This window comes from Psammomys obesus, unplaced genomic scaffold, assembly GCF_907164565.1.
Source record: "Psammomys obesus unplaced genomic scaffold, mPsaObe1.curated_primary_1811, whole genome shotgun sequence".
NCBI classification, from domain to species: domain Eukaryota; kingdom Metazoa; phylum Chordata; class Mammalia; order Rodentia; family Muridae; genus Psammomys; species Psammomys obesus.
This window is the reverse complement of record NW_026596046.1, coordinates 36,269,270-36,296,949: the sequence shown is the minus strand read 5'-3', so window position 1 is coordinate 36,296,949 and position 27,680 is coordinate 36,269,270. Positions and strand designations below refer to the sequence as shown.

The 27,680-nt window shown below is 49.6% G+C and overlaps 1 protein-coding gene across 2 annotated transcripts in view; it reads right to left on the bottom strand.

Moving 5' to 3' along the window:
* Nucleotides 1–10,143: 10,143 nt before the first annotated feature.
* Clpb (ClpB family mitochondrial disaggregase) overlaps nucleotides 10,144–27,680 on the bottom strand; it is a 102,520-nt gene continuing 84,983 nt past the window's right edge. For both annotated transcript variants that reach the window (XM_055623171.1, XM_055623172.1), the window contains 9 exons: nucleotides 24,166–24,243; nucleotides 22,949–23,004; nucleotides 18,648–18,692; nucleotides 18,149–18,310; nucleotides 12,111–12,267; nucleotides 11,504–11,577; nucleotides 11,250–11,369; nucleotides 10,764–10,868; nucleotides 10,144–10,457 (listed from right to left, as the gene is read on the bottom strand). In XM_055623171.1, coding sequence (XP_055479146.1) covers nucleotides 10,209–10,457; nucleotides 10,764–10,868; nucleotides 11,250–11,369; nucleotides 11,504–11,577; nucleotides 12,111–12,267; nucleotides 18,149–18,310; nucleotides 18,648–18,692; nucleotides 22,949–23,004; nucleotides 24,166–24,243 — 1,046 coding nt within the window. In that variant the 3' untranslated portion in view covers nucleotides 10,144–10,208. The remainder of the gene's footprint in view (nucleotides 10,458–10,763; nucleotides 10,869–11,249; nucleotides 11,370–11,503; nucleotides 11,578–12,110; nucleotides 12,268–18,148; nucleotides 18,311–18,647; nucleotides 18,693–22,948; nucleotides 23,005–24,165; nucleotides 24,244–27,680) is intronic.

Below are 27,680 nucleotides of genomic sequence, written 5' to 3'. Positions count from 1 at the left end.
GTTGACTGGTTGACTGACTGGTTGATTGACTGAGTGGTGCTGGGGATTCAGGAACCTGTGACATCTCCTATACTTTCCCCTTCTTCCCTCCTTCCTTCTTTAAATTGTTTTATTGTAACGCACTGTATCCCTGTGGCTGGTGTTACAGGGCGTTGGGTGCTGGGAACAGCGTGGATCTCCAGACCCTTTAATCCTCTGCTATGCAAAGGACAAACACGCTCCCCCATTCTGTGGGTTACTTTGTAAGTCTTTCAGTAATTTTTTAAAGATTCATTTGTTTGTATTTTATGTGTATGCATATTTTACCTGCAGGCATGCGTGTGCGCCACGTGCCTGGTGCCTGTGAAGGCCAGAATTGGGCATGAGCTCCCCTAGAACCAGAGTGACGGGCTGCTGTGTGCCCCCTGTAGGAGCTGGGGGACAAACCTTGGTCTTCTGCTAGGCTGCTCTTAGCCACCGGGCCATCTCTCCAGCCTCTATTCATTATTTTTATTTTGTGCATGATGCTTTGCCTGAATGTATGTCTGTGTACCACACAGATGCCCAGGAAGCCAGAAGAAGGCATCAACTGGAGTTAAAGATGATTGTGAGCTGCCATATGGGTGCTGGGAATTCAACCCAGGTCCTCCGGAAGAGTAACAAGCGTTTTTAACTGCTGTCCATTTGTTGGGAGACAGTTGCTCATACTAGAAATACCCCACGTTCACTTCTAATTTTAGTTTGTTTTGTTTTCGTGTTAAAGATTTATTTTTATGTATATGAGTGCTCTACTTGCTTGTACACTTGCATGCCAAAAGAGGGCATCAGATTCCAGTGTAGACGGTTGTGAGCCACCATGTGGTTTTTGGGAATTGAACTCAGGAACTCTGAAAAGCTCTTAACCATTGAGTAATCTCTCTAGCTGTTGTTTCTGTTTTTCAGGCAGGGTTTCTCTGTGCAGCCTTGGCTGCCCTGGAACTTGCTCTGTTGAGCAGGCTGGCCTTGAACTCCACCTGCCTCTGCCTCCCACATGCTGAGGTTAAAGGCGTGTAGACCACGGCCCAGCTGCTAGTTTCTCAAATTGCAAATTAGGGTCGTCTGTTTGCTTTTCTGGTTTTTTGAAACAGGCTTTGTGTAGTCCCGGGTGTCCCGGAACTCAGTCTGTACACCAGGCTGGCTTTGACTCACAGAGATCCTCCTGCCTCTGCCTCCCACGCTCTGGGATCACAGGCGTTCGCCACCACTGCTACCGGGCGGGTTGTTGATTTTTTGAGACAAGTTTTCATTTGGTAGCCCTGGCTGACTTGCCTCTGCCTCAGGCATTCTGGAGTTAAAAGTGCCACCACACTCAGATCTTCATTTTTAAACTTAAAAAAAAGAAAAAAAGGACAAAACCCCATTTATTTCTTTGTTGCCTGAACTCTATGGCACATGTATGGGTAGGTGTCCAGGGAGGAATTGTTGGGGTTGGTTCTCCCCTTCCACCGGGTAGATCTCAGGGACTTGCTGAGTTTGGCACCAAGCACCTTGATTAAAGCATGTTGGGCTTGTCAGCCCACTGCCTCCTGGTTAAATTTTTTTACCTAAATAGTAGGTCAGTCAGTCTCCCCCTTGTATGTGAGTTGTTTCTCCCTTGCTGCCTTCAGGATTTGTTCAGAAGTTTGACTAACAACATGTCTTATTCTGTGTCTCTGTTGCTGTGATAAGCATCATGACACAAAGCAAACATGGAGGGAAGCCCTGGAACAACCTGTCACCAGGGGAAGCTGGAGGCAGGAAGTAGACACCTGGGGGGGGGGGATTGCTGCTCCCCGGCTTCCTCCCCACAGGTAGCAGTGCCCACAGCGGGCCGGGGCCAGGCCCTCTCACATCGATTATCAAACAAGAAAATGCCCCACAGTCCAATCAGGTGGAGGCAACACCTCAGTTGGTCACCTCTCCCTAGGTGACTCGTTTGTGTCAAGTTGACATAAAGTATAATTAGTTTATGACGAGGTTGTCTTACTTGCTGGGATCAAAGGTGCCTGCTGAACTTTCCAGACATTTATATTCATGCCTTTCATCAAATTTGGGGAGTTTTCCACCATTATTTTGTCTGTCTCTCCTTTTCTTTCCAGACAGGCTTGAATGTAGTGCAGGATGGTCTTGAACTCACTATGTAGTTGAGAGCGCACGTGAACTCCTGGTCCTTGGGCTTCTTCCTCCTGAGAGCTGGGACCACAGGTGTCCATCATCACACTGTTTATGCAGTCGGCTCTGGTCTTGAACCTTGACCTTCCTGCCTCAGCCCTTGAGTACTAGGATTAGGGGCACATGTTACCTTGAAGTCGTGTGTGTGTGTGTGTGTGTGTTGGGGGTGTGTTATGCTAGCTAGACACTTTACCTCTGAGTTACCTTCGTACCCTGACATTTACACTTTGTTCCCAGTTTTGTGTTTTTTTTTTTTTTTTTCAACTTTATCCGAGTCTTCTTTTGGTTCTTTGAGCATCTTTAAGTCAGTTATTTTAAATATTTCACTTAACCGGACACGGTGGTGCATGCTTTAAATCCCAGAATTAGGGCTGCAGAGAGCTCAGTGCTTGTGTTTCCTGCTGTTGGAGAGGACCAGGCTCCACTCCTGTCACCCACAAGGCAGCACTTAACCGCCTGCAACCTCAGTCCCAGTGGACTGACACTGTCTTGAGCACTAGGCATGCGTGTGGCGCACAGACAGACATGCAAGCAAAACACTCATACATGTGTAGACATAAGGTTATTGTGTAATTCAGATGATTTCTGCACCCCTCCCAATGTCTGGTTGCAATCCTTGTTCTGAGACTCTCCTGTCTCAATGTTGTGTTAACACAGCTTCCCAATTGTCCCCTGATGTGCTAATAAAGACCTTAGAGCCATTGATGATGAGCAAGGGACAGAATAGGGCTGGACTTCCTGCCAGCCAGGGGAGAGGTTGTTAGGAGGAGAAAGTAGGGGACTGAACCATGGGCAGAGGTCCAGGATGCCTCAGGAGAGAGCAGCTATTAGGGAAGGCCAAAAAGTGCAAGTATCTTTGGGATGGAAGTAAGTCAGACTAGCTTAGAGGGTTAAAAAATGGACATACGTATAACAAAAATACAATTAAGAGGATCCCAGAATAGGGAGGGTTGAGTTGGGAGCAGTGCTGTCTCAAGCTTGAGGACATCCTGGACTACAAAGTGAGTTCAAGGTCAGCCAGGGATACCTCATCTCAAAAAACAGAAACAAAGTGTTAGAAGAACTGTCACCACACTGTATTAGAGAGCTTCTGCTGGCTTTTCTTCCTTTGAATGGGACATGATCTCTTCCCCTGCCCCTCCCCGTTTTAATTGAACACTGGAAAACTGAATATAATAATGTGGGAACTCAGATTGGCAAACTTTGCCGCAGGCTGCCTCTGTAACAAGAATCAGCCTGAGTTTTTCAATCTCTGTTAGCAAAAGTTTTTGGGTGACAGGGTCTGACTGTGAAGCCCAGGGCAGCTTAGAACTCGCTCACGTAGCTGAGGACTGAGCCCAGGGCTCCACACAGGCTAAGCAATCACGTTAGCAACTGAGCTATATTCCGCTTTGTCAGATCTTGTCCAGTGTCATGCCTTCCCTCAGGTGCCCAGCTGCCTCCCCTTTGTACAAAGGTTTGTGAACTCCTGAGTAAACACACCCAGCCGCTTGACGCCTGAGCTTTGAATGCTTTTCTAGTATCATCACGCGTTACTGGCTGCGGACGTCTGCATGAATGTCCCCAGCTGGCGACACTTGTGTGGCCTTGTTAGTGAAAGTGCATCACTGGGGCAGGATTTGAGGTTTAAAAGCTTCTCACCATCCCAGGCTCGTCCTCTGCTTCCTGTTTGTGACTGTGAACCCTCACCTGCAGTGGCCACACTGGCGCCTGCCTCCGGTCATGGTTCCTGGCATGGATGGTGACAAACTCACCCCTCGGGAGCTGTACGTCCCAAATAAACCTTTGTTAAGCTGCCCTGGCCCTGGATGTTATCCCAGCAACAGAAAAGTAACAGCAAAGCTGGCAGAATAAAGACATTTCTTTTGTATATTTAGCTTTTATTTAGTCACTCACCAAATATCTTTACTATTAGCTTTTTACAACTGCCCTTTGGATTTTCTAAATACATAATTGCACATCAGAAGAGAATTTACTTTCCAAAATTTGTTCACACTCGGTGTTCTCCACTATCTGATTTTATTGGAACCTTCTAAGCAACGTTTTATTGCAGCCTTTAGGGACAGAGTTAGCATTTACAAGTAAAACACATTAGTTTTTTGGTGGTCTATCATATACAAATAATGCTTCCTTAACCTAGGATTTTACCAAATCCCACTCAAAACTGGGCGTGGTGGTGCACACCCGTAATCCCAGTACTCAGGGAGGCAGAGGCAGGCGTATCTCTGTGAGTTTGAGGCCAGCTTGGTCTACAAAGACAGTCCAGGACAGCCAAGGCTACACAGAGAAACCTTGTCTCGAAAACAACAAAGAAAAAAAAAATCCCACTCAAAACTGCATACACTGATAAATGATTTTACCTTTCACTTTAAACTTTCTAAAAACGAGGACCTTCTCTTCAGAGACCGACACTCTCCTCGCAGAAACGATCAGCTAACGTTTGTTCCTGGTGCTGCAGATGGATGTCCTGCTCGCTGTAGCAGCCCAGCAGCACCGTGAAACCAGTGTGTGCGGTTCAACCTGCTTCCTTGGGATTTCTGCATCTAGTCCGAGGTGACACTGGGATGTGGCTGTCATCAGTTTTGTCATGTATCTGGGGTCTCACATGGGTCAGGCGGGCCTCCACCTCCCCGTGCTGGGATTCCAGGAATGAGCCACCATTGCGCCCACTACTACCTTCTGAAGACAGGCTCTTACAGCTCAGGCCGGCCTTGAACTTGTAGCTGAGGACGACTCTGACCTCCTGATCCTCCTACAGCTACCTCCCAATGGTATTATAAGGATGTCCCACTAACTGGATTTTCCCCAGTCTAAAGCATTTAGCATTCACCCACTAGGATTTGGAGGGGGCAGTGACGGCTCCAAGTGTGTACCTACACATATCACACACGTATGTAGAGATTTTTCAGTTTACTATGCTGCTGCACTTAGCAACCTGAGGTTCTTTTCCTGGATGCCTTCAGCTTGGGTCAGGTTGAAACTAAACTGAAATATATGTTTCCATTCAAAAGTTCAATTATAGGGCTGAGGAGACGCGTAATTGGTAAAGGACTTGCTATATGCGCATGAAGGCCAACGTTCAGTCCCAAGCACCTACAAAAAGTCCAATGTGGTGGTGCATGCTTGGGAGCACAGCACCGCAAGGGAGCTGCTACTTCAGCCTCCACCTCCTGAAATCCTGCCTCACAAACGAGGGGACAGCTGATAAAGGCGGCTGGCCAAGGCCTCCAAGAGGCCCCGCCTCCACATCCCTGCCACTACACAAAATGTAAAGATATAATAATATAACATAAAAACCCAAAGTGAGTGGCTACTGAGGAACACACCTGAGGCTGACCCCTGACCCTAATATAGCCCTCCCCACAACACTCACACACACACAAGTCTAATAGAGGGCTTCTCTTGTGGTGGTGCGTGCCTTTAATCCCGGTACTGGCGAGGCAGAGGCAGATCTGTGTGAGTCCAAGGCCAGCCAGATATACACAAAAAGATCCTATCTCAAAAAATACAAAACCACTAACAAACAAAAGCCACGGCCACCAAAACCCCAAACCCAAGCCAAAGTAAGCCCACACAACCTTTTTTGGCAGGGACTCCAGAGCACCCCCAGCTTAGGCCAGTCTCAAGGGCACCACGCCCTCGCCCACAGCACAAACCACATCTTGAGTCACTTATTGCTGTCACTGTCCTTTACCCTGTTTTCACATTTGTTGCTATGAAATTCTAGAAATTAATTATCCCTTTCAGAATTATACAGAATTCCTCATTCCTTATCTTGTATTTTCGTTTTTGGCTTTTTCTTGGCCCCTTTTCCGTTAGTAGGCTCAGCAAATTTTACCCATTTAACTTACATTTTTAGCTAATCACAAAGATGTCCCTACCTCCGTCTCTTTAGTTCTGGGGTGTTAGGTAAAGGTCACCACATCTGGCTAGTTAATTTTTTAAAAATCTTTTCTCCTAAACTTCAGCTTTTATTGCTCATTTTCTGCTTATTTCTTAAGATTTTCCTCAAGCTTGAGGCTTAGATGTCTCTAATTTTTTTTATTCTCATGTGTATGTGAATGAGGTCATGTGCGCTGTATGTGCAGGAGCCCACAGGGGGCAGGAGGCACTGGGTCCCCTGGAACTGGCCTTGGGAGCTGAGGGCAGCGGGGAGCTGAGACCTGTCCTCCACCAGAGCAGAGCGCGCCCTGAGCACTCTAACCTGCAGAACCACCACACCCCCTGAAGATGCTAACCTTCCCTCCTCACCGATAACCCCGAATCTACAAACCAACCAACACACACCTTAAACTCACCCTCCTCCTGCCAGAGGGGCCCCCCCTCGCAGGGATCACAGGCTTGTGCCTTCCCACTCAGCCTCTTCTGTCTGCACCGCAGGCCCCTCCAGAAGAAGCCTGCTGTCACCCTGCTCCGCTGGCTCAGATCTCAATCCTGGCTACAAGTTCGTAACAAGTAAAGTATACAGAGAATTAAGTACCGTGTCCTGTCCTAGGACCCCTCTCCCCTCTAAACATTCCTGGAGCACCTGTTACACTGGATTAGGGCAGGCTCTGTGAAGAGTGAGCCAGCCAGGTCAAGCATGTCCTCTCGGAGCTTGCAGCCTAGTGAGAAAGACCAACACCACAACAAGTGTTGCGTGCTGAGCAGAGGCCAGGGCGGGGCTCAGGTACTGGACCAGTCAGCACAACCAATGGGTCTAGCCTCCTGATAGAACTGACCACACAGGTTCCTCAGAGTCAAAGGATCTATTCTCTTCCCTATCCTCCAACCAGGAAGGGAGCTGAGGGGCTTTCAGGCATAAACGTGATGTAGTTTTGAGTTAAATGCCGCTATTTCTGGCCACACTTGACGCTCTAATAGGAGGGAGGCATAGGACAGGCACTGACGGACTGACTTAAGATTCTCTGGCACAGCGGTTCCAACCTTCCTCACGCTGTGATGACCCCCAGCTTGGTCGCAACTGCACAGCTGTCATTTTGGTAGTTATGAATCAGACCACAAATATCTGTGCTTTCTTCTGGTCTTAGGCGACCCCTGCGAAAGGGTTGTTTGACCTCTAAGGGAGCCCTGAGCCCAGTTGAGAACTACTGCTCTAAGGGTAGTATGACGCCACACAGGGAAAGGAAAGAAACGGAAGCAGGAGCGGACGAGGCAGAAAAGGAACAGCAGATTTTAAGAGGGCCCCAACACGTGCTAAAAATGGCCCCGTGGTTCCGAGTACTTGCTGCTCTCTCAGAGGACCCAGGTTCAAATCACAGCACTTGTATGGTGGCCCAACACTGTCTGTAACTAGTTCCAGGGCACCCAACACCCTCTTCTGGCCTTCAGGAGCACTACACACATATGGTGCAAAGATACACTCCTACAGATAATTCTTTGAAACAAAACAAAAAGGCTGCCATACATTACAGTATTAGACTGTACTGTAGGTACCAATTTTTTCCTAACACAGACGGGGAGATAAAATCAGACATGCGTGTGTATGCGTGTGATAACAGATGTATTCACTTTCTGGCACTTGGGGGAGGGCGTGGACACCAGCACACATCCGTGGTGTCCAGATCTTCCTCTGAAAGCATAAGAAACCAGTGTTTTGGAGAAATGGAGCTGTGGTGGAGACTGAGTGAGCCTGAGCAACAGTGTCAGTGCCAGAACATGGAGGTGGATGCAGAACACGGAGGTCAGGGCACAAAGGAGGCCACAACCGTCAAGCCAGCTGCACCGAGCAACACACTTCCTAGGCCATTACAAGCAGCAGAATAAATTAGCATACATTGTTGAACAAATGAATGAGGTAAAAGGTTCTCTTTAGAGCAGAACACCAATTAATAAATACAGGTAAAAAGGAACAACAAAGTCTTCATAAGTAATACAGCACATACAACAGTAAAACGCCTAGGCTGAGGTGGACTCTTAGTCTAAGAAAAATTCCAAGTGCAACATTTAAACAGCTTCAAGTATCTTCGCAGAACATTCTCGTTCCTTTTAAACATGTTATTACTGTCGGGTGTGTGTGCACATGTGTGTGTATGGGGACTCTCATATCATTGCATGTGTGTGGAGGTTAGAGGACACTTTCTTAGAAGTTGTTTGTTTCCATCTATACATGGGTTCCAGGGATTAAACTCAAATCATCAAGTTGTGCAGCAACTGTCTTAACCGGCTGTACCGTATTATGGGCCTTTTTTTTTTTTTTTGAGACAGAGTCTCAACTATACACCCGTAGGTGTCCTGCGGCTCACTCTGTAGACCAGGGCAGTCTCCAATTTAGAGAGATCTACCTGCTTGGTCCTTTTTATTTGGAGATGGGGTTTTGGTATGTAGTCTAGGTTGGTCTGGAAGTTAGCATGTAGCACAGGGTAGCCTCAAGGTTAGGACAATCCTACCTTAGCCTCCCAATTGCTGGGAGTCCGGGCATGAGCCAGTGTGTCTGGTTTGATTTTTTTTCCAGGGGAAAATTCTACTCACTTATACACTTTTATTTTTGTGGTGTTAGGAATCAGCCCCAGGCCCTCATGCATGCTAGCCAAGGTCTGATACTGGCTATGCTCCAGCCTGAAACTTTATAATTTACAGGAGAGAACTCTTATCCAGACAACCCTAGCCTCATGATACAGTTAACAGCGGTGGGTGCTGGGAGACAGCAGGGCAGATGGCTTCTGTGGTCACCTTGCTAAAAATGCAGACCCCAATCTCACCAGTGAAAGCATTAGACAGATCCAAGCTGAAGGATATTCTACAAAAGAACTGGCTCGAACTCTTCAAACTTGTCACGATCACAGAAGAGCAAGAACATAGACACTGCCTCAGGCAGACAGAGGGAAAGAAGATGGACAGCAAAATGCAATGTGGGGAGTACAGGCAGGTCTTGGAGCTGAGAAAATGACACCAGAGGAAAGCTGGTGCAATCCAAATGCCTGCAGATGAGCAGGAATGTGTGGCAGCATACCTTCCCAGTCCTGTCGCTGGCATGGTTTTATGCTGTACAGTATTAGGAGAGGCTGAGTTCAAGGTATGAGCTTTACTTTTTAAAAAAAATTTTCTGTAAGCCCAAACCATGTAAAAGTAAAGAGCAAAAACAGAACACAATTACTGAGGTAGTGAGCAGCAGGCGGCCTGTGAGGGGCGAGGCGGTGTCACCGGGAGCCGTGACCATGCCGTGGTTTGCCCACCTTGTCATGACAGCCTACGGCCCACGGCACCCTGACAGAGGCTGGCCAACACACAGGAGGGCTCTGCTCAAATCCTGTAGGCGACAGTGGCAACTGGTGGTGGCTTCTGCAGATGACAGTGACTTGTCCTTCCCAGCTGGGATGAAGCACACTGTCCTGCTGTCCATGGCGGACAGGCCGCACTGAGTCATCAGCCGCCTTCCTCCAGCCTCACCTGGCTGCTCCGTGTCCACCTGTGCAGCCTGACCGTAACCTTGATCCCACACAGCTTTCCATTATGTTTTGACAGCCTGATGAATAAGCCCCACTCGGCGCTGAGTTTAGTCACCTGGGACCACGGTGCCCTCCCAGAGGAAGGCAGGAAGAGGAACCAATCAGCCCTGTGGGTGCCCTACACTGGCTGGCTTAGTCATAAGGCTTGACTCCACGGAGTCAAGAGGAGTCAAGGAGGCCATGACAGCTGTGGGAAAGGGAACTGTGGAATAAACTACAGCGCCACCATGCTCGTGGCTCTCGCCTCCCTCCACTGCCATGGGGACATCCTGGGCACGAGCGGCATGAGCACAAGTGGAGGCGGCATTCCACAACTTGGTCCCTGTCTTCTAGCCACGTCTGTTCTCTCTGCTGCACAGTTCTGAGCTTCTGGCAACATGTTAATGTTCTGGTGACTACATGGAGTGGAGTCCACACTGAATAGGCCTTCCTGTTCCTTGCCCTTGGAGATCATAATACTCTGAACCTGTAACCAAGAAGGCAGGAGAGGGCACTAGGCCTTGGGGAGGCACGAGGGGAAGGTAGGTCAGCTGCCACGCCACAGCAAGGGGGCTTTATTAGATGTTACGGGCACACACAGACAGATGGATGCTAGATGGTGTAGCACACCTTCTCAGGGTGGAGCGGTGCCCGGATGTCCAGTTTGTGGGTCTTGCTGTCCTTATCAATGATCTCCAGACGAAGAGTGGGTGGACGCTTCTCAGCCTCGGGGGAGGGCAGCTCAGGGCTCTTGAGGAGATGCTTGTCCGAGTCCTCCACGGTGATGCGCAGGGTGCAGCCCCCCGGGAGCAGGTCCTGCTCATAGGCTGCTGCCAGCTGGTTCACCACACGGCGCTCTACCTGTGGGTGGTGCAAGGTGACACGGCTGTCACTGCCTGGGCCTACACCTGACCCGTGCAGCCAGCTTGAGCCTGGAGCTGGCCTCTTCACTCACTGTTAGGGCACGTCAGAGAGCCTCGGTTCTCAACTTGCACACTGGCAACTAGCTCATAGGCTAGTTTTAATTGATCATCTCTTTTTAGTTCTGAAGGGACTTCTGTTTGCAGCCAAACTACAGGGAGACTGGCTGAGCCTGAAAGTTAAGCCTGGGGGCACCAGGGAGAAAGGTGTAAAGATACCATGCTTGTCTCAGGCTTCTGTGCTTACCTCATGCTTAATGGAGCGGGCGCCATAGTGGACGTTGTAGCCATCGACCAACACATCTGCCACCTCACGGTCCCACAGTAGTGTAATGTTGTGCCTCTGCTTGGCCTGAGGTGGGTCAGAAAAAGGCCTGTCTGCATGCAGCCCAGTACCTTCCAGCTCTAGGCACATTAGTCCAAGGGGTCCTTGAGAGGCTCTGGCCCCAGGACACTGGCCCCACATCACCTTTAACAGCAGGAGTCATTCTTTGAGTTCCAGCCTATTTCTTTTCTGCTTTTTTTTTTTTTTTTTTTGGTTTTTCAAGACAGTGTTTCTCTGTGTAGCCCTTGGCTGTCCTGGATGTACTTTGTAGACCAGGCTGGCCCCGAACTCACAGAGATCCTCTTGCCTCTGCCTCCCTGAGTGCTGGGATTAAAGGCATACGCCACCACTTCCCAGCCAAGTCCCAGCTAACTTATTCCCACCCATGGGCAGTCAGTTTTCTCTTACTCTCTTGGCCCAGAAGTTCAGTTCCTTGTTGACCAGCTGGATGAGCTCTGAGTGGCAGAAGGGGAGGAAGTAGACGATCTCATTGATCCGTCCCAGAAACTCATCTCTCCGGAAGTGAGCCTGCGGAGCCAGGTTAAGGAGAGAGGCACTTAGTGATGGCGGGCAGGGAAAGTTCGGGGCCAATGGGGAAGGTAGGGACAGCCATATTTCTAGAATGGTTCCTTTGTCCCCAAGCCCTGAAATGAAAAACTCACTTTCAGAATGGGGCGGATCACATTCTCTTTAAAGTTCTTTGAGATGGTGATCTTGTCATTAATCTGGACATCCCCTGTGGAGACAGATCATCCAATACTTACCCATCACACGCAGGGAGCTCTGGGGTTGAGTTGGCCCCTATGGCCACAGTCTAAGGTCTCCGAGTGCCTCAGCTAATCTGACACTTCTGAGGCCCTATGGCTCACAGATGCTTCAAACCACAAACTCAGGTGAGAGTTGAGACCGACTCAGGAGGACTCAGGAGCTGACTCAGCAAAGCGGCTCAGAGCTTATCCTAACAAGAAAGGCGGATGAAGCCTCTCTCTGATGCCATCTCTGAGACCCTCATATGTGAGGCCTTGCCCACTTCCATAATTTCTGACCCGGTATCTTCTCAGAGTCTCTGTTGAGTGTGTATCTCTTTAGTCCCTAGGGCTGGATAGTGGGTCTAAAGGCCTTCTATAAGTCAGTGGACCTGGGATTTTCTAAGGGAGGGGCACTCCCATATCCCTACTTTTCTCTGCTCTATGGATCTAACTCCATTTCTGACCTCTGGAATGCCCAGGTGAGATCACCTCCCTGGACAACCCACGCAAAACATCATACCAAGGTTTTCAGCAATTCGATTGCGGCTCATCTCCAAAGCTTCCTGCCTTAGCTGCAATGCATGCTGGGCGATCTCATCACTGGCTACATTGGAAGTCATGATGAAGATGGCATCTTTGCAGTCAATGGTCTTCCCTTTGCCATCTGTCAGGCGGCCCTGGTAAGGATGAGGGATGGTAATGTTTAGGAAACTGGCAGCTGGGCAGGCTCCATCAGACAGATTCCCAAATCCCTATGTTATTGCCTCCTACTCTAAGCTCTCTGGACTCATATCCTGACAACAATAGCTTCACTGACTGAGGCCTCCAGGTGGGGTGCACCTACTTTTGGAACCTCAGGGCACCTAACATCCCTGGCTTCCAGTGGCCAGCTTGATTCCCCACTGAACATTAACTCCTTTGGAGGCTTCTCTTGGCTGGGACTCTCTAAGCCTTGTCATGATCCTGGTCTTGCTCACAGGTTACTGCTAAAGGCTCCATGATGTAAGTTTTGTGAGTCAGTGAGATCAGGAAACGACGATGATAATGATGATGATGAAAGGAAGCTTGCTGTGGGAGTACAGGGAAAGGCATCTTAAGAGAATGGTTATGAGGACCAGAAGTGGTCACTAGTGAAAGCACTTCAGAACCCATGCCAGGCAGGCCAGGCAGGCCAGACAGCTGTTACTCCTGTGGCCAAAGGTATCTGGTAAAGTCAGCTTTCATTTCTTTTTTCTCTCTCTTTCTCTTTTTCCCCCTGAAACAATTCTTACTATGTGGCTCTGGCTATCCTAGAACTATGCAGACCAGGCTTGCCTCAAACTCAGAGATCCACCTGCTTCTGTCTCCTAAGTGCTAGGATTAAAGGTATATGTCACTATGTTTGACTCTTTTTTCTTTTCTTTTTTTAAAATATGTTTCTTTGTGTAGCCCTGGCTGGCCTTGAACTCACTGAGATCCACTTGCCTTTGTGAGTGGATCTCACAAAGGTACCCATCCCTGTGTGCACCCATCCCTGAGTGCTGGGATTAAAGGTGTGTGTCACCATGCCCGGCTCTATTTTTTTTTTTTTTTTTTTTTTACTATATGGTGTATACTGTGTGTGTGGGCAGCTGCAGAGTTAAACAGATGGCACCAGATCTTCTGGAGCTGGAGTTACAGGTGGTTGTAAGCCACATGACATGGCTGCTGGGGTTGAACAGCAACCACTCAACCACTGAGGCATTGTCTCTTGGATTGTTTGCTTATTTATTTATTCATTCGTTTTATATCTTTATTTTCTCAGACAGGGTCTTATGTAGGTCAGCCTAGCCTCATACTTGTGTCGCTGATGAAGATCCTCCTGCCTCCACTTCCTTAGTGCTGGGATCACAGGTGTGTGCCACCATGCCCAGCTTATCTATCTTTAGAGCCATCCTCCATCCTGGCAAAGACAGATGGTGAGGTTCCTCCTTTAAGCACTTTAGGAAGCTTTCTTGGAATGCCTTGCTCTTTCCTGAAGTGACACTGAGGAAGCCATCTCTCTTGGAGACAGGTATAGGAAAAGGAACAGATGGTAGAAACAGAAGAACAAAAGTACAGTGTTGTGAAAAAAACCAGGGCAAAAGTGCAGCATACGGCAAGCCCCACGGTCTCTGTACAACAATGGATAGCAGTAAGCAGGGCCTACTGAGAGGAACCAATGGAGAGGCAGAGCGCACACAGGCAGGGCACTGCACTGGAACCACAGTGCTTACTCCACCCTTCTGCCAGGATGGAGCTCCTCTGGGTAGAGGCCAGTCTGTTCGGGTCTGGGGCCAGTCTCCCTTGCTAACTGCTTGATCCTTACAACCACAGAGAACTCAAGCTCAGAGACTAGCAGCATGCTCATAGACTTGCAGCTAGAATACAGGACAACAGAGACAAACTGAGCCCAGAGCTATGCCTTCCCCTCTGCACCAAGCTAGAGAGCACCATAAGGGCCTCACTCTAAAGGCTTTTCTCCTAGGACAAACTTAGTTTGTATCCTTTGCTCTTTACTAAAGACAGTGTGAGGAAGAGGGAGCTAACCCCTGCCTGGGGTTGTCAGGGCTACAGACCATGGTCCTGGGGACAGATCACTCAACCATGGTGGGCTCCTGCCCCAGCCTAAACCTATCACCATTCTTACGTCACACTTTCTTTCCCCTTCCCTGATGGCACCGGGCTGAATCAGGGCTAGTCTTTGCTTCTAGCAAGAATCCCGAGTGCTGGACATGTTTTCCAGGCTTGTTTTGCTTGGCCTTTGGCCTAGGCCTCCATAAGAAAGCGTGAATTCTAAAGGAGCACGACACCCCACATCTTGGAGGGTCACCCTGCTTATCACTGCTTGGGGTGGGAACAGGGAAGCAGGTTCAGCCCTTCAGCTGTTGCTCACAGCTCTCTGCTCAGCAGCCCTAACATAGCAGAATCCTTATGGGGCAGCTTGAGCTTGGAGCCAGGTCTGGGTGCCCCTGTGCCACGACCCAAGTGTGTGCACACAGCATCATGTCTGTTCCACACTGGCCTTTCGGGCTCACGTCCGAGGATGGGTCCACACATGTCCTGGACATAGCAATAACCCGGCAGCAATTTCAATGTGAGAGACCAAAACTCCGCTCCTAAGCAGGCCTCAGGGTGATTCCAGGTGGCCTGGGGGGCAGGTGCACGGCATAACTGACCCCAAGGGCGACTTTTAGTACTCACATCTGTTTTCTTGGCAATTAAGACAGGCCCCAAAGACAGAACTGTCCTTGTTAGCTCTCCTAGCTGGGGTGCCATTCTCACCCCAGGTGGATAAGCTATCAGTCTGCTGTGCCACTGCTAAGGGTCAGGATTCTTATGAGTCTTTGCCGGCAAGAGCCCGAAGGACCAGGCTTTCCTGGGACTTGTACTCTGGGCTGTTTCCACTGGAAATACCCCAGTGTGCACGGTGCTTTGGTGAAGGTCTTGACTTTGGGCCTGCAGGGTTGGGAGGACGGGCCCTGGATCACGAGCCCCTGTAACTGCTGCACGTCAAGCCCCCCAGCAGAGCACCTTCCTCAGGTATTCTGTCTACTCGGCTCGCCAGGACCACCACAGGCTGTGCCCCCCTGCCCTGCACAACGCCTCACGAATAGACTCCGAGGACTGCCTGTCACTGCAGTGACTCCCTCTTTCAACTTTTTCTGCGCTGGGCTCGAAGGTTAATCCTTCACTGCCCCTTGTGTCACAAAACCCTGCTTGGCTTGAGAGGTGACATCCCTTTCGAGGCTTCTCTGTTAGCCTCTGTGCTGTAGGAATCACGAATTTTAACTTTTGGCCAGACTATCCTAAATTCTAGCATACCCATGGGCTGGTCCATGGACACATTCTGAGCAATCACAACTTCCTGGTGTCACCTTCCTCCCATCTGCATTTGCTACTTGACCTGCAGATTTCCCTGCTTCAGCTCACGGCTCAGCCATTTGATTACTCAGGCTAGAAACTGGCTCACGGGGCATCTCTCTCCTCAAAGGCAAATGTCTAGGGGTTGTCTGCATCCCATGAACTTGCTTTAGATCAGGCTGCTGCAGCTACAGATGGATTCTTCAGCTGTCTCCTCACTGGGCCTCCTCCTGTTAGGCCCTTCCTTTGCAGACCTGCTCTCAGGGTCTCTGTAAAGGGAATATCCGACCCTGTTGCTTAAAGGTTTTTCAAATGTTCCTTATCCCCTGTAGGATAAATCTGTATCCTTTGCCCGCTTTAAGCAGTGCTCTACCTCTGAGCGCCCTCCCTAGCGGTGCCTCATGTGGCTGCCTCCTCCGCACCGCTCTGCTCCTGCTTTCTGAATAACAACACTGGTGAAGCATGTAGACTCCGGGAGCCGTGGTGTGTCAGCCTTTTCTTCCAGCCCTCATAAACACATGGGGTGCACACCTTTAAACACAGCACTCTGGAGGCAGAGGCAGGTGGGTCTCTGAGTTTTGAGATCAGCCTGGTCTACACAGAAAGTTCCAGGAAAGTTTCCAGCCAGGAGAACAGTTCAGACTACACAAGAGAAACCCTGTCTCAAAAATCCAAAACAAACAGATGAAATAAAAATTGCAGATGGTTGACAGACAGTATTTTCTGGCTTGGTGGGTTTAGGGAATGGCAGGCGTGCACAAGTCAAGGGCCCATCCACAAGGATCATGTGTGCTGAAATCTGACTGAGTAAACTCAGACTGCGGCTTTGGTCGGTGGCAACAAGAGCATCACTAACCAGCAAGCTGGGCTGCGTGCTGTAGGAAGGAATTAGCATCAGCTTCTAAAAGGTCTTCAGTGGAACCATGTGGCAGGAAAGGGGTGGCCTGGCTTTCCTGAGAGGTCATTAGCATGTTCCAAGTGGGCAGGCTGTCAGCAGTTGCCTTAGCTATCTTGGGCTAAGGAGGCCACCAGAGGAATCTGTGCAGGAAGGCCAGAGGCCAAACAGGCTGCCAGGTCACCTCCTGAGCTGGACTGCCTCTTGGCTGCTTCCTTGGGCCCTAGATGGCCCTGTAAGCTTTGGAATGGCCACCTCTAACTCAGGGTCACTCTGCGGCTGAGATGTGTGGCAGCACACACACACAGTGCAAAGCCTCCAACTATTACCCTGCTTCCTGTCTATGTGCTTCCTAGGTAGCTCCGTGGGTAGGGGTCACAGCTGAGCACCTGAATCCCACCAACAGGCCCAGAGGGGGAGGCTTAGAACACAGGTGTAACTAAATGTGGGTGCTGTTAGCCTGTCTCTTCTTCCTCTGCAGGTCAGTAACTGGGGAGGGGCCAGCACACCCGGTGAAAAGGCTAAGCACACTGGGCCTGGTGGGAAGGCTGCTGCAGCTGCCGGGGACATTTGGAACCTGTGACTTAATGCCTAACTGTTACTTGTTCTGGGAGAGTATCTCCCTGTGCCTCATGTGGCGTGGAAGCAAGGCACATCCTCATTTCCCCAAAACTACAGGGAACAAAGACAAAAGTGGGCCAGACCCCACCCGGAACTTGGTGTGAGGTAGTACAAGCTAGTACATCTCCACTCAGCCCTTGCTCCTCATGTTCTGGCAGGGAAGGGACCCCAGAGCAAGCTGAGGCTCTATCGTCTGCTTGAGGGTAAGGAGCACTCGGTGCAAGGAGACAAGGTATAGAGAGCTAGCTCTGGGATCACATGAGTCTACACTCCAGTCCTGGGATTTAAACAGAAGCTCTTTAGCTCTTCAGTTATCACTTATACCGTCTTTGAATTTTGGTGTTTTCCTTTATAAAAAAACTGAGCTAACATCAACCTGGCTATGGCTATCACAGTGACCACCAATGTTTGCTAAATCATTTATTTTTTAATTTTATTTTATGTGCATTAGTGTTTTGCCTATATGGATATGTTTGTGAGGGTGTCAGATGTTGGGAGTTACAGACAGCTGTGAGCTGCGCAGTGGGTGCTGGGAAGTGAACCTGGGTTTTCTGGAAGAGAAGCCAGTGCCCTTAACTGCAGATCCATCTCTCCAGCTCCCTGTGTTAAATCTTTACTGGAGGTGGGTAGACATCAGACAGAGAAAAGCAAGTTCTCATTTATAGCCCACCTTGACTAGCAGAGGGACTGCCCAATTTGTAAGGAGATGGACACAATGAACCCCTGTAATACCATTTCATCAGTAATAATGCGGTCTGCATTTAAAAAGTGTAGGCTTGGAGAGATGTTTCAGTTAAGAGCACTGGCTGCTTGTGCAGAGGATCTAGGCTTGATTCCCAGCAGCCATATTGGCACTTATTATCTGCAACTCAAGCGCGTGCACACACACATACTTGCTAAGGTCAAAAGGCACTTAGGAGCAGGACCAGAACTAAAATTCTTATCTTTCTCACCTCTACCCTATTGCACCTCTAGAAGGCAGCCTGGGAGGGCATGAAATCTAGCTGGTTTCCCTTCAGGTGCCTCTACTGGGCCCTGCCCAGATAGGAAATGGAGTCACATTTTGTAAGTAACTGAGCAGACATGGAGGAGCCGTCAACAAGCCCAATCACAGACAGGCTCTGGGCCCTAGGTTCCTACAGCTCGCAGCCCCATTATGGCTTGGCCCAGCCTGCTTTTACCTCATCAAACAGCTGCAGCATGATGGTGAGCACATCTGGATGGGCCTTGTCTACTTCATCGAAGAGGACTACTGCATTTGGGCACTGTTTCAGCTTCTTGGTTAGCTGGCCACCCTCTTCATGGCCGATGTAGCCTGGTGGAGAGCCGATAAACTTGGCTACCTGGTGTAAAGAAAGGTCTTTTGTGTTTTTCCTACAGTATGGGGCCAGTGTGGGAAGATGGCCGCACACAGTATTACGAGGTCCAGTCCCGTCAAGGACAGTCAGCGACAGGTCAGAAGTTCTGTCATGATGGGAGATCACTTTCTTCAGAGCAATGTGGAATACACCAGGACCCTACTACGCATGTTAAGCCCCTCCCCCATGCCGCCACCGAAGGACAAATCCCAGGGCTGCTGCAATTACTGGGAGCCAAAGGCTCAAGTGACAAGTCATATCAAACACCATGTAGCCATGACAACAGGCCCCTGGAAGCACACTTCCCTGAGGACTACCTCACCTCATGTCGCTCCTGGAACTCAGACATGTCCAGCCGGATGAAGCCCTGCATGGAAACAAGCACGAGGTTTGTCCGTGTGAGACAGGAGGCAAGGGAAGGGCCCAGGCCAGAGCCCTCAACTGTCCTAGGCCTTCAGATGTGTCACAGCCTCACTCCACATTTTCCCTAGTCTTTGCCTTCTCTACCCAGTCACTTCCCCACAGGATACTTTCATTTTCTACCTCAATAAGGCCAAATCACATCTCTGCCCCTCTAAATAGGATTCAGGATGTCCCTTCCCTAGGGCAGCTTCTACAGTTCTCGTTAACACATTATCTACCGTTCCCATTTCCCCCTCGCTTCCCCAGAGGGTGTTCCATGTGTGCCCAGCACTAAAGTCCTCGTCCTCAAGAAGCAGCGGTTTGGCAGTTTGAGTGGGGCAGGCATGTCAGGGTCAGCACCACAAGCGTAGAAGGTGATGGGCAGACAGTGGGGCTGCACAGTGCTCCTCAACTTTGCAAGGCTGTGGGAAGCATATGTCTTCTTGTTTTTTCTCTAGAGCATATAGCTATTATTTCACATTTTTCTTAAAATGTGATGAGCCTGCAAGTCTCCTCTTTACACCATGGTCATGCAGGTGATTTCCCAGAAGTCTCTTAGGGAGAAGGCTGCAGTTAGTGCCAGGGAAAGAGGAGCTAGCGTGTGGATTCAACACAGGCAGAGAACCCCTTCCTTGTCATGGATACCTGCAGCTCTGAGGGCATGTGGCTACCTGGCTATCAAGAAATTCTGCTCCTCCTCTCTGCTCCTCTCTACAAGAGCTCAGTAAACTCTCAGAGTTTACTGAGCTCTTGTAGAATGCACTGTACTGCGGTTCCCAAGAGCTGTGGGCATCATGGCACCAGGACGCTCAGAAGGAGGCATACAGTTGTGCTCTAGCCAGGCCGCTGTTCAGGCAGCCACTCAGCGAAGTGGTTCTAGTTGTCCGCCTGTCACTGCACACAGGTGCAGGCTAGAGGGAGGAGGTTAGGGCAGGAGCCAGGCGGCTGGCCCCAGTTCTTCCACTGACTGTGGCTGCAGCCCTCAAGCCAGGTTTTCCCTGTACAGCACCAGGCTCTTCTGCTTGCCTCTGCTGGGGTCTGAGGAGAGACCTAGGCAAATAGGTAGGAAGGGCTTAGAAAGCTATTATTAAGGCTATGTGGTGGGCAGGGACTGCTCTCAGGTAATGGGGCACAAGCAGCACTTCCAAAGAGGGTCTCTCAGCAGCTCATTCAGAGAAGCTTCTGGAAAGGTACAAGACAACTGTGGCAAAGTTCAGAGTGCTGACCAGAGGGAACAAAAATCTGGAAGAGTCACAGACACATGCCTGATGATAATAGTTGACATTGGCTATGCTTACTACATGCCTGGCAATGTTCTGAGGAAGCTGCTAAATGGCTTGGAGTACATACAAGCCTGTGGTAAGCAGGAAATGAAGAAACAAGCCATAGACTTGAGTGTCTTGTCCAAGGTCATGCAGGCTTTGCTGATTTTTGGTCATGACAAGTACTGCCCTTCAACAGCTCAGTGGTCTTCATTTGAAGGGCTCGGAGGTTTGTCCAAAGGGACTGTCATAGGCTCCAGAGAGCAAAGAGCAGTGCTTTCTATGGCAAGTGACCTCACCCCAGTTAGTCTAGAGTCTTGGTAAGTGGTTTGGACAAGTTTTTAGGCTTGATGTTCTTGGCTGGAGTCTTTTTGGTTTCATGTGACTTTAACTTAGGGTTATGTAGAGTGAGGAAACAAAACTACGGTCATATCCAGCATGTACTGACTGTGCGTTATGGGTAACATGTAGTATAATGAGTAGTGGAAGTTAACATTTTACATACTTAGAAAGCTGACAAAACAGAGTCCCAGCCAGCTCCACACCAGAGACTCACAGACTTGTTCTTAACCTGTCACCACAGTTCAAGTTTCACTAACACCTGAAAGTCTTTGGGCTCTAGTAACCTGACCTTATGATGATGTCACAGAACAAAACTTCTTTCTCAAGGACTCTTAACTCTGATGAGTTAACAGGGCTGTCTAGTTGGGGAGAAATAGTACAGAAGCTGAGGGGGAGGGAAACCAATAAGCTCACGAATGGATCTGCTGAGAGCCAGACCAGAGGTGGCCCCAGACTCCCAGGCTGGAGCTCAGTTCACTTCCTGAGCCACCTTGGGAGGCACAGGAAGAGTGCTCCCACTGATGATGGGCTTATGTGACAGCCAGCTCAAAGCTAACACTGGCTCATCAGTTTACAGTCTAGCGTTCTCTTGGATTTTGAAGGCATGCTTCAAACATGACTGTCCCATGACCAGACAATGTCCATGTAAAGGTATTCTGTAATGAGTTGGCCCAAGGTTTTCTAGAACCACATATGATTTAGTAAGTAAGTGTTTTGAGGGGCCTGTTATGCATCTCATCTTACTCTGTGAAACAGACAAATTGACATGTTTCTATCCTCACTGAGAGCCGCTAACCACGATGGTGCTGAGAAGAGTGGAAGGCTGGACTCTGGGCTCAACCTCCCCAACAATGGCCGTGGGTGACCCTTCTGCCCCTCCAGGGCTTCAGCTCCCTCAACTAGAAAGCAGACGAAGTTCGCAGTGTGCCAAGCTCCTCACAGGATCAAGTGAGCATGCACAGCAGCTGGGCACTGCTAGGACAGGCTAAGGCGACACAGTAGTGTGTGACCGTGGGAAAGCCTGACTGAGCTAATGCTGTCTCGTCCCAGCCGCAGACATGGGACTAGAGAGGTTTATCCTGAGGCAAGAAAGCCAGTTTTTGTGGGAAAGGAGCTACTTAGGGCTAGGAGAAGACAACTGGAACTAGAGTCAAGGTCGTGGCTTCAGAGCTCGGTGCACCGCACCGTGCTGTCACACAGCAGGCGCAGTACAGGGATGGTGCTGCTGGCCTTCTGTGGGAGGTGTGCACTGATGGAAGACGCCAGCTCACCTGTGGGACACCCTCTGGGGGGCAGGGATGGGAACCCTGTCTCCCATTTAGAGACAGCACCTGCACCACCAGTCCTTTAATAGGGCCCGTCTTCTCAGAGCAGTGAGTTAGCAGATACTGCCCTCCTACATCCAGTGTGGATGAAGACATATTAAGACAGCCCGGATAAGGAGATTATAATTTGTAATTAAATATTAACCTTTCTGACAGTATTAAAATTAAACCACTCAGAATTCTTCATCCCTAATCAGGTGGTTCCTGCCCGTAACTGCATCTTTCCTAATAGTCTTGCTAGTTTATGGCCCTTTCCAGAGTGCTAATTGTTTCAATCGCTGCCAACCTGATGAATCGTCTAAAGCCCCTGTTTCGGTTGGAGCACATTAGCATGCCACACACTTCTTGCCTGCCTGCCTGTCTAGTGGGTCTGCAGTGGGTCTGGAAGAGGTTGAGCACAGCTGCTGGCAGAGACAGGTAGGTTTAAGAGTTCTCTGCAAGTCGTTCTACAAAAGGGGCTCACACAGCCTGGTCTTCCTTGTCTCTATGGATCGAAGGATCCCCAGGGAGGTGGCAAGGGAACAGCAAGGCCACAAAAAACCAGGAGTTCAGGACCCTGATATGCTGGGACTACTTGGCTAGAAGGAGCCTAAACAGCCCTTCTTTGCCTCTGGGTGGTGGGGAAGGGGGAAGAGGTCTATGAAACCAGGAAAGCACACTGGAGTCTTGGAAAACCTTCAGGGGCAAATGAGGAAGGTCCTTAGCTTTCACTGAGTGTTTCATAGTGTCATCAAGGACTGTTTTCTCAGAAGCACCTCCTGTCATCTAAGGCCTTTAAAACCAGGTGTGGGTAACCAGAGCTGGGGAGAATCTGTGGCTCTAGGCTACGGGAAAAAGCAGAGTGGCGGTCCCAGTTGGAGGCACATGCTTGAAGAAGCAGCAGACACCATGGAGTTATGACTTGTTTTCTTCAGTAGCCTCCAAGGTTCCCTGTGGCACAGCTCTGCCTGCCTAGGACACCTAGCTATAGTCTGAGATCACAATATTAGCTGTGAGTACACCCAGCAAAGATGCTTGGTAAGGACAGGGTGCTCAGCAATGTGTGAATGAATTCCATCTAGTTCTCCCAAGAGCCCTGACTCAGGTAGGCTAAAGATGATCATTTCTATTTCATAGCTGAAGAAACCAAGGCATGAAAAGGTTAATTCCTAAAGCAATTCCTGGCTAGAGCTGAGATCTGCTTTTGGGGCCAGGGCCCAGATTTTTGATTGGCTGCTGCTTAGATTTCAGGACAAGAACAAATGGCAAGGTTTCCTTGGCTTGCAGATTAGACCTCGGTCCCAATTCCTTACCTTTTTGGCATCTTTGTGCATATACTTGGCTGTCTGCTTGGCCAGTTCCGTTTTCCCTAGGAGTAAGGGAGATGAGTTGGGTCAGGACCAACCAGATGACAATTTTTGGAGTGAAAGAACACTAGGGATGGGCATGGTGGTGCACATCTTTGATCCCAGCACCCAGAAGGCAGAGGCAGGAGGCTCTACAGAGTGAGTTCCAAGGCAGCCAGGACTATGTAAAAAGAGCCTGTCTCAAAAAATTAAAAGAACACTAGGAATACATGGACACTGACAAATACTTCATTTATGGATAGGCAGCTAACATTTAGAAACTCCCCTAACGCGACCCAAGGAATAAATGGTGAAGCTGAGACCACAATGAGAGTCTACATTTCCTCCCAATTTTCCTGTGATGAAACCAAGGACTTTTTCTGTCGCAGCACCCTAAGAGTGGAGATGGGCAGGAAGGTTCATAATCTAACTCATCCTTTGAAGCTTAGCACAAACTTCATCTCTTCTAGGAGTGCCCTGACTCCCTGCCTCAGGCCTTGAATCTCTGGCCTGAGCAATTCTGCTAGACTTTGGAACCTCAGGCCAAGAAAAGGCCAGAGTACCTTCCACTGGCTGCACAGAAGTTGTGACAAAGAGCACAATTCCAAAGTGGTAGTTTGGAAGGGCCATCTGGAATGGTGGTAAAGCCACTATGTGGCACACAGAGCTTCATGGTCAGGGTTATCAACCTTTTTGGGATCTGAGGAAAGTCAGGCCCATGAAGGTGCTGGGAGGGGAAGAGGCAGGGCTATATCGCGATACCCATCAAGACCGTGAGGGAGTAGGAGTGGAGAGGCAGAGATTCAGGCCAACTGACTAGAAAAGCATCCATGACCCGCACTACCATCAGTTCTGCTGTGCACTGTGCACAGAGCTTCCCTGAGCCCCCCAAAGGTGGGCCACCCTGAGCGCAGCTGGTGCGCCAGGCAGTGAAGGTGGTGCAGCGGTCCCGGAGGTGAGCCTATGGGGACGCACAGTACCTGGGCCAGGGATAACAGGTTCCAACGGCCTGGCGGAGCAGGCACATTCACCCGTGCGCCACGACAGGGTGGCACATGATCAAGAAGCCCAGGTCTTTCTCTTGGTGGCGCTGTGGCCCGCGGCAGCTGCTTCTGGAGCTGTCGGGCTCAGGCCAGAGGCCTCTCTAGCTTCCCTGCCCCAGCTGCTCATCTGCCCACAATTACCTATTCCAGATGATCCCAAGAAGAGGAAGACTAGAGGGTGCTCCTCATCGTACCAGCCATTCTCCTTCCTTCGGATCGCTACGGCCAAACACACAACACGGGATGGGGAGGGAGACAGATAAATCAATGACACAAAAGGCAGGATAATTATCACTAAGTATACAATATGTTTTACTGCTCTGCGCCCACTCAAAGTCCTCACTACCATTAGTGCTGCCTAATCTGATTAGCTGGCAAGGCCCCTAGAGACACCTAATCAGGTTAGCATGGATTTGGAAAGCTGCCCAGAGCAGATTTCGGATAAAGTTTTCCAGGATGAGCACTCAGCGTTGCCAGGGAAACCGAGAGGCGGGTGGATGGTGAATGGAGGTGAAGGGGGTGGGGGCTTGGTAAAGGAGAATCTGAGGGGAACATTAACTCTCGCTGGTCACTCCTCTACTCACCTGGGAAAACAGTAGAGAATTTTATGCTGATATCCAGGGATCTAGGGAGGTGTAAGATTGGGGTTCTTTCTCATGTGGGGAAACCAAGGTCTTTTCCGACGTGTGGTTTAAGAAGTGGAAACAGGCAAAAGCATTTTCTGTAAGCCATTCATGGGTAGTGTAGAGCTTGGGGTCCATCTCTGCTAACTATGGCTCCTGGAGGGCTGGGGGCGAGGAGTAAGCAGGACAAATCTGTACGAGGTTTCTCGACTCTTGTACAAGAGGAAGTAGTGGTCAAGGGCTATGCAAGAAGGTGAGAAAACGAAGTCTCGGCTACAGAGTGGGAGAATGAGGCTACAAGTGGAGAAGAAGGGAATGGAATGAGGCAGGACCATAAGAAGAGTCACTAATTGAATGTCCTGTACACTAGGTCCAGCACGGTGTTTATTCAAGACGCACAGAAGCACTGAAGGAAAGGACTTTTAACTCCATTATCTGAAGCAGGAAACAGAGGCAACAGATAAAGAGACTTGTTTAAGTCAGATAGCTGGTAGATGTTAAGAGTTGCTTCTTTTCCAAAACTTGTCTTTACAAACAACAACTCAACAAACAAACAAACAAAAACTCCACACACAATATGGCCACTTCAAGAAGTGAGACCGATCTGGCTTGCACTAATGGAAACAGTGGTTAGGAGCAGGAACAGGACAGGGCACTGCGCAATGTCAGGGTCTGTCTGCAGATAGAAAGTGCGTCTGGTCTGGGCCTCAGAATGTCACAGAAAAATAAGAGGTCTGAAAACGTACTCAGTGGGGAAGGAGTCAACAGTCTTAGGGACTGTCTGCCAATCTGGAGGAGTCAAGCTCCCAAATGTTATGCAAAGCAGCTGCAGGGCTTTTGACAGATCACAGGGCTGACAGTCTAGAGCAGTGGCGGAGGGGAGAGGAACGGACAGGAGAGATAGGAGCAGACTGGGTCTGGGCCACCTGTCTGAGACATCAGCCCCATTCCTGTCTTCTTCCTCACCTAGAAACAGATGGAAAGAGGACAAGCTCATGAACACAGGCTTGCCACCTGTGCTGCCAGAAGCTGCTCTTTGAGAAGGGCTTGTGGAAACGGTCTCATTTCTCTTCTGGGCTGAAGCCTGGCTCTTCTCTAACTAACTGGCTGGGTTTCTGTGAACAGCCTGACTAGAAGAGGTACTCAGAGACCTCAGGCACCTGAAACGCAGGGATAACGGAGGAAACGCCAACCATGTCTAAGCAGGGGTCCCTGGTGCCAACAGAAACAAGGAGCTAGGGCTGAGGGTATTTGGGAACAAGTTCAGGCAGTAAATCAGCAGGAGTTGAGACCTTGTGAGTGCTATGTGTGAACGTGTGTGTGTGCGTGTGTGTGTGTATGTGTGTGCGCGGGCTGATGGAGTCAGCGGGAAAGAGCCACACTCTTCCAGAGGTTGGCAGAGTGAAGAATCTGCGTAGCCTGAAGCAGGTTTAGGCTTGTGTGCCTGGAGAGGCAGAAGAACCCAGCATCATTCAGACAGGTGGAATGGCCCCCTTAGGCAGGCTATCATGTTTATGAGGTTCTGCTCTTGGCTCTTCTTTGGGGTAGCATCCTAGCCCATTGAGAGCTGCACATTGCTGGGCTGTGCAGCACAAAAAAACACCATGGAGAATGCAGAATTGAATTACGCCTGGGGCCATCTTTCCCCTTCCTTTCTAATAATGCACCTGGGAGAGAGCTCTTTATAAGGCCAGGCAGACTCCACTGCACAGCTGTCCTTGGTCAATTCTGCCAGACCCAGGGCATGAGTCTGGGGTGGGCCTGCTCTGGGGTCCCTGCAAAATAGGCGAAATGCCAACCATTAAACAATTATAACTCTGGATATTTCTAATAATATCTGAAGAGAAAAACGGCCAAGCAGATGGAGTCCGACAGAATGAAAAATGAAGGCAGCTAGGAAAACTGGGGAAGGCGAGCCCTAGGGTGTGTGGCAGGTCCAGCGGCTGAGGACTCAGGCTGGGGGGCCTGGAGGGTCCTGTCAGGCTAGGCTTTAGGTTAGGCCAGATGGACAGCTGAGAGGGCCGATATGCATGTGACCATAGTGCTGGTGCTCTTGATGTGGCTCAGCATATGTGCAACTCCCTTCTAGCACTTTATGGTTAAGAAGAACCTCTGTATCAGTAATGTCACGTCGCCTCATTATGATTATATGCGGCAAGACAGGGAACTTGATTCCTGTTTTATAAATGAAAACATGTAACAGACATTAGGAAATCTGCTCAGGTCCACAGGAACACAGTCAGAAGAGCAGGGCTTTCCCCCACTGTGGCTGACCCCTGAGCCTGCCCTTTGTCAGGACTATACATAGCAAAGGGAGGCAGCTCTCGCAGCCCAAACTCAGGTTCAGAACTTTGTCTTTGCAGTCTTCCAATCTGGCAGCCTCAGCCATGCAGTACACCTTGCCCTAACCCCGTCCTCATTGCTACTCTTGGCTCTTCACAGTGCTGGGGCCTCTTGCATGAGCAGCTCAGCACCACACTGCCACAGACTCTAGCTCTGCAGGTTCTAGTCAGGCTCCTCGATGCCCACCCACACGCTGCGCTAGGGCACATCTCGCCCTGTCCTGTCCCTCCCCAGATGCTTTCTGCTGGCCACGGCCATTACTGCATCTGTACCAAGTGTTCAAGATTAAAGCCACCATAATGCTTGAGCCGATCAGCTCTCTGGCATGACTCATTTCAGAGCGGTGTGGTGAGGTGATGAGTTAACAGGAGTTGCTTGAGTCTTGCCTCCTGCCACTTCCTAGTTGGCTGACTACGGAAAACACCTATTCCTTTACAGTCTTGCTTTCTTCACTTCTAAAATGGACACAGGTCCAGATGCTCTCAGCTCCTCATGAAGATAAAGTGAGTTCATGGTTAGGAAAGCATGAAGATAGGCTGCCAAGAGTGAGACAGTGATTAGGGTAAGAGTGATGGGTAGCAATGATGCGATGATGGCAGTCAGTGCTAGCATTTCAATATTCCTTCTATCTGTCTATCCATCTATCTATCTATCTATCTATCTATCTATCTATCTATCTATCTATCTATC